This window comes from Lucilia sericata, unplaced genomic scaffold (genome assembly GCF_015586225.1).
Source record: "Lucilia sericata isolate MDLA Ls3-8-SP2 unplaced genomic scaffold, ASM1558622v1 Contig000212F_arrow, whole genome shotgun sequence".
NCBI lineage: Eukaryota > Metazoa > Arthropoda > Insecta > Diptera > Calliphoridae > Lucilia > Lucilia sericata.
Genome location: NW_023994240.1, coordinates 411,916 through 429,915, shown reverse-complemented (window position 1 = coordinate 429,915; position 18,000 = coordinate 411,916). Strand labels below are relative to the sequence as shown.

Here is an 18,000-nt window from a genome sequence, read left to right as displayed (position 1 = left end):
TTCCAGATAAGTTATATTTGCCCTGCAGTTGAAAAGGTGTTGAACATTGTGTGGGCCTGTGCCACACGCTGGACAGTGATCTTGAATGGTGTCGTTTATTCTCGACCAGTACGAGTTTAAATGGGTACACCATACCGATCAAAACTCTAGTACTACGTGATAGGTTTCGTTCCTCGTTTGTAACGGGTGGGGAACGACCTCCAAGTATAATACTATCGCGGTGGGATTTGATGGAGCGTTCCTCTGCTTTACGGTGTATAGTATTTCAAACTGTCTTGTATTAGCTTTCATCATCAATGTCATCCAGGTGTTCTTGGATGTCGCCCTCATACAGACGAAGATCATGCCTGGGGGTGAGTTCTAACTTCGTTGTGCAGGTGTTCTTCAGACGTAATTTAAATGCTGGTAGCGGCCGCTTATAATTTCCGATAATGTTCTTGTACGTATCGTAATTGTTGGGTTCCTTTTCATTCCTTCATTATTTCCTTACTGTTTAGGAAGGCCTCTAAATACTTGGGAGTTAATTCGACGCCGTATAATTTTGTCAGCCTGACAGTAACAGTTCTATCTGATGGGATTTACTGCTAGATCTTTCGTATTCGCCCAAGCTGAGAGTTCGCCTAGCGCAGTTTCCATTATATTATCACAGATCGTGGATAAAAATTATCTTTTGACCAACAACACTACGTCATCTGCATAGGCAAATTACCTTAAGATTAAAAAAGCCTTAGAATGCCGTTAACCGTATAAAGCACATAAGGGGCGATAAGACTCCTCCCTATGACGTCCCCTTTTTTCTAATGCAATCGTTTTATTCTAATACAATCGTTTGAGTTTATAATTCTTCTACTAAGCATGCAAACTATCTCTTGATCAGAAAGCCTCGAACTTGCTGCACTAGCTAATACGGAGCCAGAGTATAATCCCTATGATTAAGGCGTCCTTAATACTTAACACTCTCAATAGATTTTCCCTTAAAATCTGATGCATATTTTCTTGCAAGCACAAATCCGAAAACTAAAGGAACAGGATTGTGAAAGCACTAGATTGGTCGGTCTGCGGTAAATTATGCTGTGATGGTTTTCACTGAGTAAGAGCTGTTAGAGCTGTTGCGGAGTTCATTCTCACGACAATTGGGTCTTCGCTCCCGAAAGACCCCGAGTCATACTCGAATAGATTGTCAACTCAATCCTTGGACAATACTTTTTCTCCCTGGGGAGAACTATCGGTCACAGTCGAACTTTTACACATCAATAGGGGGTGTTGTAACTATTTAATACAACTGAGGTCGGGATGTGCAATATTAATATTTTTAGGAGACAATCAAATACAAATTTCTTCCTTAGTACTATACATGAGTTGTAATGAGTTGTGATTATCTAACAAGCAGTGTTGGTAGTTGCTTGTTATATACTAATGACACACCTGTATTCCCAAACAATTTCTACTCTAACAAGTGTAATTGTTTTTTTACACTCCCCCCGGTCAAGCCTTTTTTATGTAAATGAAGTGTCTAATATACACATTTTTTCAGCTCGCTATTAAACTTTAATCTAAAACAAAATATCTTACTAACAAATTTAACAGGTAGCAAACGAAAAACTATTAATTAAAGATAATTTGTAACGAAATTATCTATAAAGACAAAACAAAACCAATTTAACGCACTTTCAAATAAATTTAACTCAGTTAAATTTCTTTTTTGATACCATTTCCAAAAAGCGTTCACTGGGTAAAGTTTTAAAATGGTTTTAACCACTTTATATCAAGCAGCTAAAGAGACTTTAGTGGAATATTTTCAAAAAACCAGCCTAAATGGTTTTGGTTTACTTTACTATATAAGAAGACGTAAATATCAAAGGTGTGGGATTTTTTATTTTACTATTTAGTAGTTTAATTAGTTGTATAATATTTATTAAATTTTGTTTTCTTTTAGATTATTTTGGTTTATGTTCATTGTAATGGGTATTACTTTCGCTACTTATGTTTGTGGCACTACTTTGATATCTTTTCTTAGAGATCCTACAGTTACCGCTTTAGATACTCAAAAATATACGGTGTATAGTGTGCCATTTCCTTCGGTGGCTGTGTGCAGTAATAATAAGTTTAGTCGTGAGGCTGTTCGTAATTATGCTTTGGATATGTAAGTAAAGAGAGGGATACAAATTTACAGCCAAATTCTTATCAGATTGTACAGATCCAGTCCGATCACTTCGAATAAAAAAAGTGGTTGTACTAGTTTTAACTTTCTAATAGATTTTGCAAAGTTTTCGTCCACCAATTGTAGGGCAATATATAACCTCAATATTCCTGGCTAATTCCTTCATTAATTTCTTACACTACAACATATATAGTATCTTCAGGTTCTTAATCCAAAAGAATGAGAATAGATTGATTAATCTAGGGATCAGAATAATGTGGCCTTCTTTCAATGAGACACGAAATAGGAGGGGTATATCGAGGTGGATTGCAGTAATAACTAGATTCTGGGTGCTAGGCAAACATACCAGTCGAATTGGCCTCCCCTACGACTAATTTTGTCGCAATTACAATGACAGGGATAAAGATAAACAGCCTTCCAATTCCTCTTCGAATGCCTTGGCAATTATGTACATCTAAATGTAGGCTCAATGACCTATTTTTTACATTAGTATACATCAGACGGGTGGTATGGCCTTATTAAGGCGGAGTCTTTAGGTTTCTGGGAGAACAACGTCAAGAATAACATCCACATACATATAAAAATACAAAAAATTCGGATGCAATTCAAGTTCTAGAAGGGAATTCAAAACCAATCGTCTAATTTCGCGATCGTATTATTTTACATTCATGGATTTGTATTCTTTTCTTTAGCACTTTACGCAGTTTTGATTATAATCCTCCAGAATATTGGGAACATAAGTTACAACAGTTATCGGGTCTTTTGAATACCGATTCTATAGATTTTGATGAGGCCTTGAAGTTACACAATGATTTGGAAAATATATTCGGTGAACCCTTCAATACACGAAAGATTATCAAAATGTTGGCACCAAAATGTGAAGATTTAATAGTGAAATGTTTTTGGGCCGGGGAAATTATCGATTGTCGAGAACAATTTCAGCAAATGGCGTTTGGAGATGGAGCCTGTTGTGTATTCAACTATCAATATAAGAAGTAAGTCTAAAACTGAGTTCTTATCTAAAATGACCAACTTTTGAGAGGGCGAAAGAAATTGGCAGCTAATCAACTTTTAGACTCCAATATATCTGATATTTAAAATATTCTTCTATATTCTTTTATTCTCCAGAAATCCCAACTCTTTGTACTATCCCAATTCAACGGGTCCCGAAATGGGTTTAACTCTCATCTTAAACTCCACCACTTCCGACTATTTCTATGCCGAAGATAGTACAATTGGTTTTAATATTAAGCTATTTGGTACACAACGTATACCTGATGTCTCCATGGGAGAAATGGAAGAGTTTCATGTTTGTCCGGGAGAAGATGTCGATGTTAGATTGAAATTGGTATCCCAGAAAACCGTAGAAGATGCCCGCTCTCACAGTGTTCGTAAAAGAGGTTGTTACTTTCCCTATGAACATAAAGAGGCGGCCTTTGATAAATCGGAATGTTTATTAAAGTGTAAAATACGCAGTATAGAATCGTTGTGCAATTGTATACCATTTTATGCCTCCAAAGATGATATTGAGTCTAAGAAAGTGGATGAGCTTAAGGAGCAATGTACTCTAGCTAATTCGGAATGTTTGGAACGTTATAGAGGTACTTAGTAAAGAATTTTCACTGAGTTTCTATAATTTTTTCTTACAAGTGCATTTATCTTTCAGTTACTTGGCAAACTTATTACCCAGTAAATGTCGATATAAAATCTCATTTAAAGGAATTGCTTTCGGATTCTTTAACTTGTCCCGATTGCTTGCCGTTGTGTTCATATAATCGCTATTATTATCGTAAATATGTTAATCGATTAAGACATACCTTTAGGCAGCATATTAATGAAAAATATTTGTAAGTCTTTTTATCCACATTTTAAGAGATCTGTTTTTATAAAATTCTACATTTTTTAGAGGTTCTATATCTCAACTACCACGCGAATTGAGTCTTGTTAAAATCTTTTATCCTTCTGATATAGCCATCAGATACCAGAAGAATGTTCTTTATAATTGGTATCAAATTTTGTGTAAGTTTGAAGTAGTTTTTTTGAAAGATCAGCATTTTAATTATTTTATTTTTTTCGTTTTAGCCAATATCGGTGGAGTTATTGGCATTTGTATGGGCTGTTCCCTTATCAGTGGCATTGAGATAATATATTTTGGTTGTTATCGTTTGGTGGAAAGGTATTTGAAATTAAAAAAAAGTAAACAATAAAAATGTCAAATATTAAGCGAAAACACTCTTCTCAATTTTAATAATATTAAGATCACATTATTATCGGAATGTTTGTTCGTAATCGATAAACTCAAGAACCTATTGAATACCTAATGGGAAAAACCTTCAAGTGATTTTAAGAAATATTCTTGTTAAGTTAGAATATTTATCCGAACAGATTATTTTAAAATTTGAGAGTGCACATGTCCAGTCATGGGATTGCAACGCGGACCGTGCACCACTAGTGCTTTAGTTTTTTTTTATCACCAAACCTACAAATTGTTACCTTATCCAATATCTGTATAATTGCCTTAAAGTTTACGCAGGTGATTCAGCCCAGAGCAGCCTGAAAATTGTTCATTCTTTCATCAGACCTTATTTTTACGGGAAATTAACATCTTTAATGGTGGTTTATGGAAGTGACAAGTTTGGTTCAAGTTTTTCTTTATCTCGACAGGATAGGATTTGTTTTTGGTGTTTACGGATTTGGTCGTTTCGTATTGGACATGGACTAAAGTAACCCTTCTTCATCATTCAAAAACTACGATTGAGTTAAGATATTACTTCATCATTATCTTCAAACAAGATTACGTCAGGTCCATGGTCCTTCATTGATTGCTTACTATTCTGCATACACATTCTCTGAAGAGAAGATATCTAATGATCTTCAATATTGGGCCTAAACAGTATTTAGCAAAAAACAGTATTTAGTATGAGAAAAAAAATGTATATAAACTAGACTATAGACTAAGCTATTGAGCAGACTATAGTCCAGCCTATAGACCGGACTATGGTCCAGTCTATATACTAAACTATAATCCAGACTATCGACTACACTATTTTCCAGATTATCGACTAGTCTATAGTCCAGACTATTGACTAGATTATTGTCCATATATCCAAATTATAATATTAGACTGCTATACTATATATACTAGACTATAGTCCAGATTATTGACTAGATTATTGTCCATATATCCAGACTATAATATTAGACTGCTATATTTTATATGTATACTATATATAGTATACTATAATTATAGTCTGGATATATGGAAAATAATCTAGTCAATAGTCTGGACTATAGTCTAGTCGATAGTCTGGACTATAGTTTATTATATAGACTGGACTATAGTCCAGACCATATTCCATACTATAGACAACCAATTACTATAATCCAGAACATATGCTAGGGTACAGTCCAGAATATTCACTAGAATATAGATTAAATTACAGTCCAGTTTATTGACCAGACTAGACGGAAGTGTATACTATAGACAAAAGTCCAGACTAGTCTTTAGTCTACACTAACTACAGTCCAGACTATAGATAAGATTACAGACTAAGCATTATTCTTTATAGTCCAGACTATAAACTAGAATATAGTCCAGACATTATTCTAGACTATTGATTAGTCCAGACTTAAGACAATAGTCCAGAATATCGACTAGACTAAAATCCAGTCTATAAATACGTTTTCTTACTAAGGTAAGATCTTCTATATTCGGCCGTTCATTTCACTAAGCCCAGACAACAACCAGTCAATAACACAACCATTTCATCAAGAAACCAGTATTGAGTATGAGAAAAAATTAATTAATTTTAAATTCAAAATAACTTTAAGACGCGTCTCAAGAGAAGGAAGAATGGCAACAAACACAACACAAAAACGTAAATGTGCAAGCAGCTTAAAAAACAATTTGGTAACAACAACTTCTTTACAAGACAAACAAAACGCGACTATTCAGTTCATTACGGACTTGGCTAAGAGACGCACGTTGTTAACGCTTAAAATAAAAACTTGAATAAAATTAAAAAAATTTCAAAAATAAACGGTACAAAAAAACGTAATAAAATATAACAATTTTTATATAAAAACCGCATTTTAAGAAAAAAATTCAAAAATATACAAATTGTTGTTGGTACTCGTTGAAATTGTCTTTCGTAAAAAGAGAGCGAGCTGTTTTGAAAGAAAGAGTTAAGCGGGGCTTAAAAATAAGAGTCAAAAGCTAGTGATTTTTTTCGTTTTATTTGTTGTTGCAGTGACGTTAGTAGTAAAATAAAAAAAATAATTGTTTTGTTTTGTTGGTTGTTTTTTTTTTGTGGTGTGATTGAATGCAGTGATCAGCAGTGAATGAAATGCTGTTGACATTTTGTTTGCAATATTGTTATTATTGTTGTTGCTGTTATTAACGTCAAACGACGTTTTTGCACAAACCATGAAATAGTAGTGATTTAAAAGAAAGATAGATACAAAACAGCAGCAGCTTTAAAAGAAAAGAAAAGCAAAGTGTAATGTGAGACATAAATTGTGGTGACCATAAACACAATTCAATTTCTATAAAAAAAAGAAAATAGAATTGTTAAGGCAACAAAAAAACATTGAGCGTCACTAGAGGAGTAATGGCCATATGCTGGTTTTAAAAATAGTATGTTTTTTATAAATTGTTTAAAATAAAAATGTAAACCAAATCAAAAACCATCATTTGCAGCAACAGAAGCTTAAACAACAACAAGAAAAGCTAACACGGAGTACAGACTTATGGAAAGGAAATAAAACTATTAAAGAAACAACAATAACTATAAAATAAAAAACAAGTAGTGCAATCTGTGTAATGCATGCGTGTCTTCTTCTTGTGAACAATTTTTGTTTTGATTATTTTACTTCTCTTCTTTTTTGTGTAAATTTTAAGAATGTTATGCGTGTGAGTGCCTTAATGAAGAGTTTTAAAAGAGTTATTTGTTTAAGAAAGAACAGGAACAGAAATTATATACATAAATGGGTGATTTTTATTCAAAAATATTAAAATTTGCATAATTTTTAAGAAGAAACTGGATTATAGACTACATATTTTATTATATACATACATATGTATTAGACTATAGACTAGACAATGGTCCAGACTGTGGCTAGTTAGCCAACAGTTCAGACTATATATTGTAGAACACACTAAAAATAGATTAGATTCTACACTAAACTATAGTCCAAGTTAGATCCAAGTATCTTGGAAGTGATGTTATTCCGGAAATAACATTCATAACCAACACGATTGGAAGATTCTTAGGAATTACGTCCAGGAAACTGAGTTTCTGAACATGGAAAAATAATACATTCAGTGAACAATTTTTTTTTTTCTTGAATTGGAGCGCACAACAGGCCCGATAGTGGCCTAGATGTATTTCTTCGGATTTGATGTAGTATACATCCTCCTATCAACCTAACCTAACCTAACTAGACTATAGACTAGACTATAGACTAGACTATAGACTAAACTATAGACTAGACTATAGACTAGACTATAGACTAGACTATAGACTAGACTATAGACTAGACTATAGACTAGACTATAGACTAGACTATAGACTAGACTATAGACTAGACTATAGACTAGACTATAAACTAGACTATAGACTTGACTATAGACTTGACTATAGACTTGACTATAGACTTGACTATAGACTAGACTATAGACTTGACTATAGACTAGACTATAGACTAGACTATAGACTAGACTATAGACTAGACTATAGACTAGACTATAGACTAGACTATAGACTAGACTATAGACTAGACTATAGACTAGACTATAGACTAGACTATAGACTAGACTATAGACTAGACTAGACTAGACTATAGACTAGACTATAGACTAGACTATAGACTAGACTATAGACTAGACTATAGACTAGACTATAGACTAGACTATAGACTAGACTATAGACTAGACTATAGACTAGACTATAGACTAGACTATAGACTAGACTATAGACTAGACTATAGACTAGACTATAGACTAGACTATAGACTAGACTATAGACTAGACTATAGACTAGACTATACTAGACTAGACTACTATAGACTAGACTATAGACTAGACTATAGACTAGACTATAGACTAGACTATAGACTAGACTATAGACTATAGACTAGACTAGACTATAGACTAGACTATAGACTAGACTATAGACTAGACTATAGACTATAGACTAGACTAGACTATAGACTAGACTATAGACTAGACTATATACTGGACTATAGACAAGACTATAGACTATATATATATACATATATGTATACAAGACTATATAGACAGACTAAAGAATACACTATAGACTAGACTATACACTAGATTATATACTGTACTATAGATTACTATAAAGATTAGGCTACAGTTTAGTTCTTTTTGCTAGATTGTATTCCAGACTACATTAAGGTCCACAGTAATAACTAGACTGTAGTCTAGAATTTATAATCTCAACTGTAGCTCAATACTGGACTAAAGTTATGAACTAAATAAATACACTCTTTTAATGCTCTGCCTTGCATTTTTTGACGGAAAAAGCTAAACATATGTAGACAACAACAGCGAAAATTACAACCTACAAGTAAAAATATTCAACACAACAACAATGTCTTCTTCAAGTTTTTTTAATGTAGTTTTTCAAGCAGTTGCGGCACCAGTGAAGTAGAAAGTCTTCCAAGTCTTTCTTTTAACACTTAAAATACAGACCACACCACAAAACCAACCACAACGAATGCAATTTAAAGAGAAGTGAAAAACTTAACAAACAAATAATAAGGCGGAAATTTTCACGCGCGTACTTAAACAATTTGACAAAATTTCTTTAAAAAAATTAAATTTAATAAGAAAAACATGAAAAAAATGTGTTAAAATAAAAAGTCTATAATTAATATTATCAAAAATAAAAAATAACAAAATTTTTTCAACAAAACAAGAAAACAAGTCACTTTTATTTTTTAACAGAAATAACAACAACTGTAGTAAAACTGCAATTTAAATAATTATATGTAGTATATTGTGTATGATTTGTTTTTCTCCCAGTTTTGCAAAAAATAAACAAGTTTTTTTTTTCTTCTTAACCTTAAGTTTAGGAGAACAACAACAAGTTTCTTCTAGAGAAAAACAAAAACAACTATAAACAATCTAAACTAATAATCTAATGCAAGAAATAAATATTATATAAAAATTTTAAAATTCAAAACCGTTAAAATACAAGATTTTGATTTTATTAATGCTGCACTAAAAAGAATAACAACAACAACAAGACACACACGAATTGGCGTAAGAATAAATAAATAATATTAAATAAATAAATATTTATTTATATATTTTTCGAACACATCAACGAATATGTCGGATATTTACTATTGCAGTAAGGTAAGTTGCACCTTTATATATCTATTTGTATACTCTACAACGAAGAGATTGGGGACTAAAGTATGGACTAGACTAAATTCTACACTATTGAGTAGACTGTAGACTAGACTGTAATCCATATTGTGAACTCTACTATAGTCTAGATTATAGATCAGACTATAGTCCACACTATAGAATAGACTATAGTCCATATAATGGACTAAACTATGGATTAGTTAACACCATAGTCTTGACAGATTATAAACTAGACTGTTGTGTAGACTATATGCTAAACTGTAGTCCAGAAAATAGGATTGTCAAGTCAGCCAATATACTATCCAGACTTGAAAATAGTTCAGAATATAGACCATTGTCTTAACTATAGTCCATATTATAGACTAGACAATTGACTAGATTATAGACCATACTGACTAGATTAGTTTGGACAATAGAATAAACTATAATACAGACTATAGACTTGATTACAGTTCATTCTATAGACTATACTATTAACTAAACTATAGACAAGACTATAATCCAGATAATGAACCAAACTATAGACTGAATTATAGTCCAGACAATATACTCGAGTACAGTTCACACTACAGACAAGACTATATTGAGACTATAAGTTAGGCCTTTGGCTAGAATATAATTCAGACTATTGACTAAACTATTGTTCAGACCGTAAAATAGACTATAGTTTAAAGTATAATTCAGACTATATTCTATATTTCAACTATAGGCTAGGTTAGACAGCAGTTCAGAATATAGATTAGACTATTGTTCAGTTTGTATAGTACAGTTCAGACTATAATACAGACTATAGTAAAGACTATTATTTGAGACCGCCGGATTCGCGAACTTGTAATCTAACGACAGACTTGACTATAGATAAGACAACATTTTGTAGGGTAACATATAATCAAAACTGCACGACTATACTTTCTTACTTGTTTTATTCCATTCTATACCAATTTTATTTCATTTCGTGTATAAAATTATTTTTTTTTTATATTTTTAAGTTAAACTTGATAAGAATTGTGGCTGTAGGCCAGTTAGCCTTGTTAATATATGTATGTCTGTGGTTGGGTTTTGTTGTTTAAAACTCCAGTTAAAAAGTTGTCTAAACGGTCAACAGCAACAACTCATGTGTATAGAGTTGGTACAGTGAGAGAAAAGTGGGAGTAATTACCTTAAAAAAAACACGTATTAGGAACTAAAAATAACTGTAACAGTTTTAATTGCAATTTAAAGAGAGTGGGAAAAGAGAGGGTTTGATATAGTTAGAGGGATCGCGAATTAGAGAGCAAAAAGTAACAGTAATAGGAACTTCAAAATGACCATGTTGTCTGTGGCTGTTGGTGGTTAGTTGTCTGCACAAAAAAAGAAGTTTTCCGCGTTCTTTTTTGTTTTTTCTTGATTGTTTTGCATTAGCAGGTGCTTTTTTCTTGTTTCTGTTTCTTTTAACGCTATTGATTATTCAACAACTTAATTGTTATTTAGAGGTGATTAAATTTTTTAATTATTGTTAATATATAATTTAATTGAGTTAAGATTTTATATAACAAAATAGTGTTTGAAATAGAAAATAACGAGGTTGGTTAACAAAAAAAATTATAAAAACAGAAAAGAATTTTTTGTTGTTAAGAGCTAAAAAATGCATTTTTCTAAATTAAATGCTAATATTTATTTATTAAATACTAATATTAAACCATTTTTTAAGATTAAACCTTTTAAGAAATAGTTGTCTTATTTAATAAATTAATAAACATTAACTGTCAAGTTAAATTGTTTAAAGTTATTTTATAAAAATTCCATAACTTGCAATAATTTTAAGTGGTCATTAAAACAAAAAAGTATAAAACGATAAATTAGCAAAAAATTTAAAAAATTATTAATATTTGTCAAAAACAATAAAAATACCTTGAGATATTTTTGGCGTCGAAAATAAATTTTCAAGCATAGGCCTTGTAAACTTTACCAGTTATAATAAATAATTTTTAATAAATGCTGATATAATTTACAAAAAACTGCTGACAAGATTTTTTTTAATTTTTTATAAAAATTAAAGGGTTAAATATAAAGAGTTTCTTTTAGACTATAGACCAGACTATAGACTAGACTATAAACTAGACTATAGACCAGACTATAGACTAGACTATAAACTAGACTATAGACTAGACTATAGACTAGACTATAGACTAGACTATAGACTAGACTATAGACTAGACTATAGACTAGACTATAGACTAGACTATAGACTAGACTATAGACTAGACTATAGACTAGACTATAGACTAGACTATAGACTAGACTATAGACTAGACTATAGACTAGACTATAGACTAGACTATAGACTAGACTATAGACTAGACTATAGACTAGACTATAGACTAGACTATAGACTAGACTATAGACTAGACTATAGACTAGACTATAGACTAGACTATAGACTAGACTATAGACTAGACTATAGAGTAGACTATAGACTAGACTATAGACTAGACTATAGACTAGACTATAGACTAGACTATAGACTAGACTATAGACTAGACTATAGACTAGACTATAGACTAGACTATAGACTAGACTATAGACTAGACTATAGACTAGACTATAGACTAGACTATAGAAGACTAGACTATAGACTAGAACTATAGACTAGACTATAGAACTAGGAATATAGACTAGACTAATAGACTAGACTATAGACTAAGACTATAGACTAGACTATAGACTAGACTATAGACTAGACTATAGACTAAGACTATAGACTAGACTATAGACTAGACTATAGACTAGACTATAGACTAGACTATAGGACTAAGACCTATAGACTTAGACTATAGACTAGACTATAGACTAAGACTATAAGACTAGACTATCACTAGACTAATAGGACCTAGAACTATGAACTAGCTATAGACTAGACAAAAGAACTAGACGATAGACTAGACTATAGACTAGACTATAGACTAGACTATAGTACCTAGACTATAGACATAGACTACTAGACTAGACCTAGACTATAGACTAGACTATAGAATAGACTAGACTAGACTATAGACTAGACTATAGACTAGACTATAGACTAACTATAGACTAGACTATAGACTAGACTATAGACTAGACATAGACTATACTATAGACTGACTATAGACAACTATAAGACTAGACTATAGACTAGACTATAGACTAGACTATAGACTAGACTATAGACTAGACTATAGACTAGACTATAGACTAGACTATAGACTAGACTAGAGACTAGACTATAGACTAGACTATAGACTAGACTATAGACTAGACTATAGACTAGACTATAGACTAGACTATAGACTAGACTATAGACTAGACTAGAGACTAGACTATAGACTAGGCTAGAGACTAGACTATAGACTAGACTATAGACTAGACTATAGACTAGGCTATAGACTAGACTATAGACTGGACTATAGACTGGACTATAGAATTCACTTACATATAGATACGTTGTTTATTACGAACGTTTACAGTAGTTACTATAAAGTTTCTCCCTCTACTGTCATTCAACACGCAATTTGTTCCTAGTTGACCCGCACAAAGTCCATACAAATTTCATGCAAATAACATGCATGCATATGCTAAAGGAAAACAATTTACAATTTAGTTATACACAAATTAGTGGAGACTTTAGTCAATGTTTTAACATATAAGTAGTTGCGCTTTAAAATTTAACGTGAGTTAAATATTTTAAGGATTTTTCCTCTTGTCATAATTTGTCGTCTATTAATGGGTTGTGAAAGAAATGAAAAATGCATAAATTAACAAAAATTACTGGCGAACCTTCAGCACTTCGTAAAATGGCCAGACATATGGTGTGAAGAGTTGTTGGTTTTGGCAAAAGTAATTTTTAATTTTTTCAGTTTTTCGCCAAAGAGGAGGACTAGCTAACTGAATTTATGATGGCGGTCTTTAGTCGGCAGGGTTAACGTACACACATGTAACAGAAACATGAATATTTCTGAACACGTTTGGTTTGTTCCTTTCGCCTTTCAGTTAAGTCAGCAAACTGTGATTGTGTGACATTATCATTTATTTTATGTAGTAAGTTTATAGTTGATTTATACGAGGCTAGTTTTAAACATATCTTATTACTTAAATTTCGTGATGAGCAAAGTACAATCTCAGTCTATTAGTGTACATTTATTAACATATCTTTGTTATTCCATGTAGAAAATTTTGAAATATTAATTTTAGTTTCCACTAAACTAAGTCGTATGAAATGCTTACGTTTCTGAAAATGTCAATTAATATGTTTCTAAAAATCGGTTTAGCAGAAAAAAGTTTGAAGTAAAATGTAATACTACCTCCAAAAACCTCTTAACAACTACAAAATATTTCAAAAAACGTCACATTGTTGCTTGAGAATGCGATTTCTAATTCCAAAATAATCAGCTTTTTATGAACTTTTTCGACTGCCCTCTTATATTAAACTCAACTTAACTAAACTTTATGACCATATTTGCATGAAACATATAAACAACATTCATTCATTGCTTTCTAATAATTGCTGCTACTGCTGGTGTTATTGCTGCTGATGTTATTGTTGCTATAGTTGTTGTCATTGTCGCCGTCATAAACAGCACAAAAACAACATCAAAATCACCAACATCTACATAAAAACACCAACCGTAAAGACCAAACCAAAAACAACTTTGAAAAAAAAACGTAAAAAACTTACAGATTCACTTTCACTCTTGTGGAGGAGCTCTATCTATAGCTACAGCTCAAGCACGCGTTTTAAAGTTTAAACTTTAATAAAAAAATCAAAAATTTAAAGCACCTCTGGTGCTGTCTGTGATGATGATGGTTAATGATACATGATGAACAAAACCTCATAATGACGTTGACTAGAGGATGACTGCTGTTACAAGTTTTCGGGTGAAATCAATATTTTTCTTTAAATATTTTTGTTATTGTTATTATTTAAGTTGTTGTTATTGTTGGTATTTAAATAGTAACGGTTTTTAAATGATTATTGTTTAAAGATGCTTTTTTTTGTATTTTTCTTTTAATGTTATCAAAATAATTTTGTAATAGTTTTACTTAATTTTTAATGGTGTTAACGAAACACAAATAAACTGCAAAAAGATTTGAATTTCCCCATCTGACAGCCTGCAGTGACAAGTGTTCAAAAAAAAAGCGATTTAACTCTAAATTGTCTTAATGATAATGATTAAGCAATATTTTGTTCAATAGTTAGCTGGACAATGTAATGATGTCTGCTTTTCAAACATAATTTTTAAGAGTTTTAATAAATGTTTATTTCAATTCGATTATGTATGCTGTATAAATAAGTTTAATTAATTACTATTTATTTAATATTTTTGATTTGAGATAATTTCCAAACAAAATAAAAACTATAATTATCCAATTCACAACCAGAGTTATAATCGTTGTAATGACGATTTTGTTTAATTTCTTAATTGTTTTGTTTTCGTTTCTAAACATTTTATTATTATTTTACTATAATACAACACAGGCTGTGAAATGGTTAAATAAATTGATTATGTATTGGTTAATTGCTTTATGGAAACGACAATGAATTTTTTAAACTCCTAAAATCAAAGAATTTACAATTTATTTAAATGAACTAGTTTCTATCTTATGTATAACTGTCAAAATATGACAAAAGAGTGACAGTTTTTTCATTGCGATAAAAAATAATGTTATTCAGCAACGTATCATGTCTTTTCCAGAAGAAATCATATGTAAAGTCTCTGTTCGCTTGGTTTCTCATCGACATAAGATAAGTCTTTCTAGTCTAGTATATGGTCTTGTCTATAATCAAGTCTATAGTCTAGTTTATAGTCTAGTCTATAGTATAGTCTATAGTCTAGTCTATAGTCTAGCCTATAGTCTGGTCTATAGTCTGGCCTATAGTCTGGTCTATAGTCTGGTCTATAGTCTGGTCTATAGTCTGGTCTATAGTCTAGTCTATAGTCTAGTCTATAGTCTAGTCTATAGTCTAGTCTATAGTCTAATCTATAGTCTAGTCTATAGTCTAGTCTATAGTCTAGTCTATAGTCTAGTCTATAGTCTAGTCTATAGTCTAGTCTATAGTCTAGTCTATAGTCTAGTCTATAGTCTAGTCTATAGTCTAGTCTATAGTCTAGTCTATAGTCTAGTCTATAGTCTAGTCTATAGTCTAGTCTATAGTCTAGTCTATAGTCTAGTCTATAGTCTAGTCTATAGTCTAGTCTATAGTCTAGGCTATAGTCTAGTCTATAGTCTAGTCTATAGTCTAGTCTATAGTCTAGTCTATAGTCTAGTCTATAGTCTAGTCTATAGTCTAGTCTATAGTCTAGTCTATAGTCTAGTCTATAGTCTAGTCTATAGTCTAGTCTATAGTCTAGTCTATAGTCTAGTCTATAGTCTAGTCTATAGTATAGTCTATAGACTAGTCTATAGTCTAGTCTATAGTCTAGTCTATAGTCTAGTCTATAGTCTAGTCTATAGTCTAGTCTATAGTCTAGTCTATAGTCTAGTCTATAGTCTAGTCTATAGTCTAGTCTATAGTCCAGTCTATAGTCTAGTCTATAGTCTAGTCTATAGTCTAGTCTATAGTCTAGTCTATAGTCTAGTCTATAGTCTAGTCTATAGTCTAGGCTATAGTCTAGTCTATAGTCTAGTCTATAGTCTAGTCTATAGTCTAGTCTATAGTCTATAGTCTAGTCTATAGTCTAGTCTATAGTCTAGTCTATAGTCTAGTCTATAGTCTAGTCTATAGTCTAGTCTATAGTCTAGTCTATAGTCTAGTCTATAGTCTAGTCTATAGTCTAGTCTATAGTCTAGTCTATAGTCTAGTCTATAGTCTAGTCTATAGTCTAGTCTATAGTCTAGTCTATAGTCTAGTCTATAGTCTAGTCTATAGTCTAGTCTATAGTCTAGTCTATAGTCTAGTCTATAGTCTAGTCTATAGTCTAGTCTATAGTCTAGTCTATAGTCTAGTCTATAGTCTAGTCTATAGTCTAGTCTATAGTCTAGTCTATAGTCTAGTCTATAGTCTAGTCTATAGTCTAGTCTATAGTCTAGTCTATAGTAGTCTATAGTCTAGTCTATAGTCTAGTCTATAGTCTAGTCTATAGTCTAGTCTATAGTCTAGTCTATAGTCTAGTCTATAGTCTAGTCTATAGTCTAGTCTATAGTCTAGTCTATAGTCTAGTCTATAGTCTAGTCTATAGTCTAGTCTATAGTCTAGTCTATAGTCTAGTCTATAGTCTAGTCTATAGTCTAGTCTATAGTCTCTAGTCTATAGTCTAGTCTATAGTCTAGTCTATAGTCTAGTCTATAGTCTAGTCTATAGTCTAGTCTATAGTCTAGTCTATAGTCTAGTCTATAGTCTAGTCTATAGTCTAGTCTATAGTCTAGTCTATAGTCTAGTCTATAGTCTAGTCTATAGTCTAGTCTATAGTCTAGTCTATAGTCTAGTCTATAGTCTAGTCTATAGTCTAGTCTATAGTCTAGTCTATAGTCTAGTCTATAGTCTAGTCTAGTCTAGTCTAGTCTATAGTCTAGTCTATAGTCTAGTCTATAGTCTAGTCTATAGTCTAGTCTATAGTCTAGTCTATAGTCTAGTCTATAGTCTAGTCTATAGTCTAGTCTAGTCTAGTCTATAGTCTAGTCTAGTCTATAGTCTAGTCTATAGTCTAGTCTAGTCTAGTCTAGTCTAGTCTAGTCTAGTCTAGTCTAGTCTAGTCTAGTCTAGTCTAGTCTAGTCTAGTCTAGTGTCTAGTCTAGTCTAGTCTAGTCTAGTCTAGTCTAGTCTAGTCTATAGTCTAGTCTAGTCTATAGTCTAGTCTAGTCTAGTCTAGTCTATAGTCTAGTCTATAGTCTAGTCTAGTCTATAGTCTAGTCTATAGTCTATAGTCTAGTCTAGTCTATAGTCTAGTCTATAGTCTAGTCTATAGTCTAGTCTATAGTCTAGTCTATAGTCTAGTCTATAGTCTAGTCTATAGTCTAGTCTATAGTCTAGTCTATAGTCTAGTCTATAGTCTAGTCTATAGTCTTGTCTATAGTCTAGTCTATAGTCTAGTCTATAGTCTAGTCTATAGTCTAGTCTATAGTCTAGTCTATAGTCTAGTCTATAGTCTAGTCTATAGTCTAGTCTATAGTCTAGTCTATAGTCTAGTCTATAGTCTAGTCTATAGTCTAGTCTATAGTCTAGTCTATAGTCTAGTCTATAGTCTAGTCTATAGTCTAGTCTATAGTCTAGTCTATAGTCTAGTCTATAGTCTAGTCTATAGTCTAGTCTATAGTCTAGTCTATAGTCTAGTCTATAGTCTAATCTATAGTCTAGTCTATAGTCTAGTCTATAGTCTAGTCTATAGTCTAGTCTATAGTCTAGTCTATAGTCTAGTCTATAGTCTAGTCTATAGTCTAGTCTATAGTCTAGTCTATAGTCTAGTCTATAGTCTAGTCTATAGTC

The 18,000-nt window shown here is 31.8% G+C and overlaps 2 protein-coding genes across 6 annotated transcripts in view; both read left to right on the top strand.

Moving 5' to 3' along the window:
• Positions 1-1,815: 1,815 nt before the first annotated feature.
• Positions 1,816-4,368, top strand: LOC119602177 (pickpocket protein 11). The gene is given in 7 exon segments (XM_037953550.1): positions 1,816-1,824; positions 1,902-2,143; positions 2,854-3,156; positions 3,290-3,762; positions 3,828-4,008; positions 4,068-4,180; positions 4,244-4,368. Coding segments are annotated over 7 exon segments (1,446 nt in total).
• Positions 4,369-6,112: 1,744 nt separating this feature from the next.
• LOC119602168 overlaps positions 6,113-18,000 on the top strand; it is a 55,243-nt gene continuing 43,355 nt past the window's right edge. The window contains exons 1-2 of one of the 5 annotated variants that reach the window (XM_037953535.1): positions 6,113-6,215; positions 9,258-9,548. In XM_037953535.1, coding sequence (XP_037809463.1) covers positions 9,522-9,548 — 27 coding nt within the window. In that variant the 5' untranslated portion in view covers positions 6,113-6,215; positions 9,258-9,521. The other 4 variants (XM_037953540.1, XM_037953539.1, XM_037953537.1 and 1 more) reach the window with 4 other exon arrangements.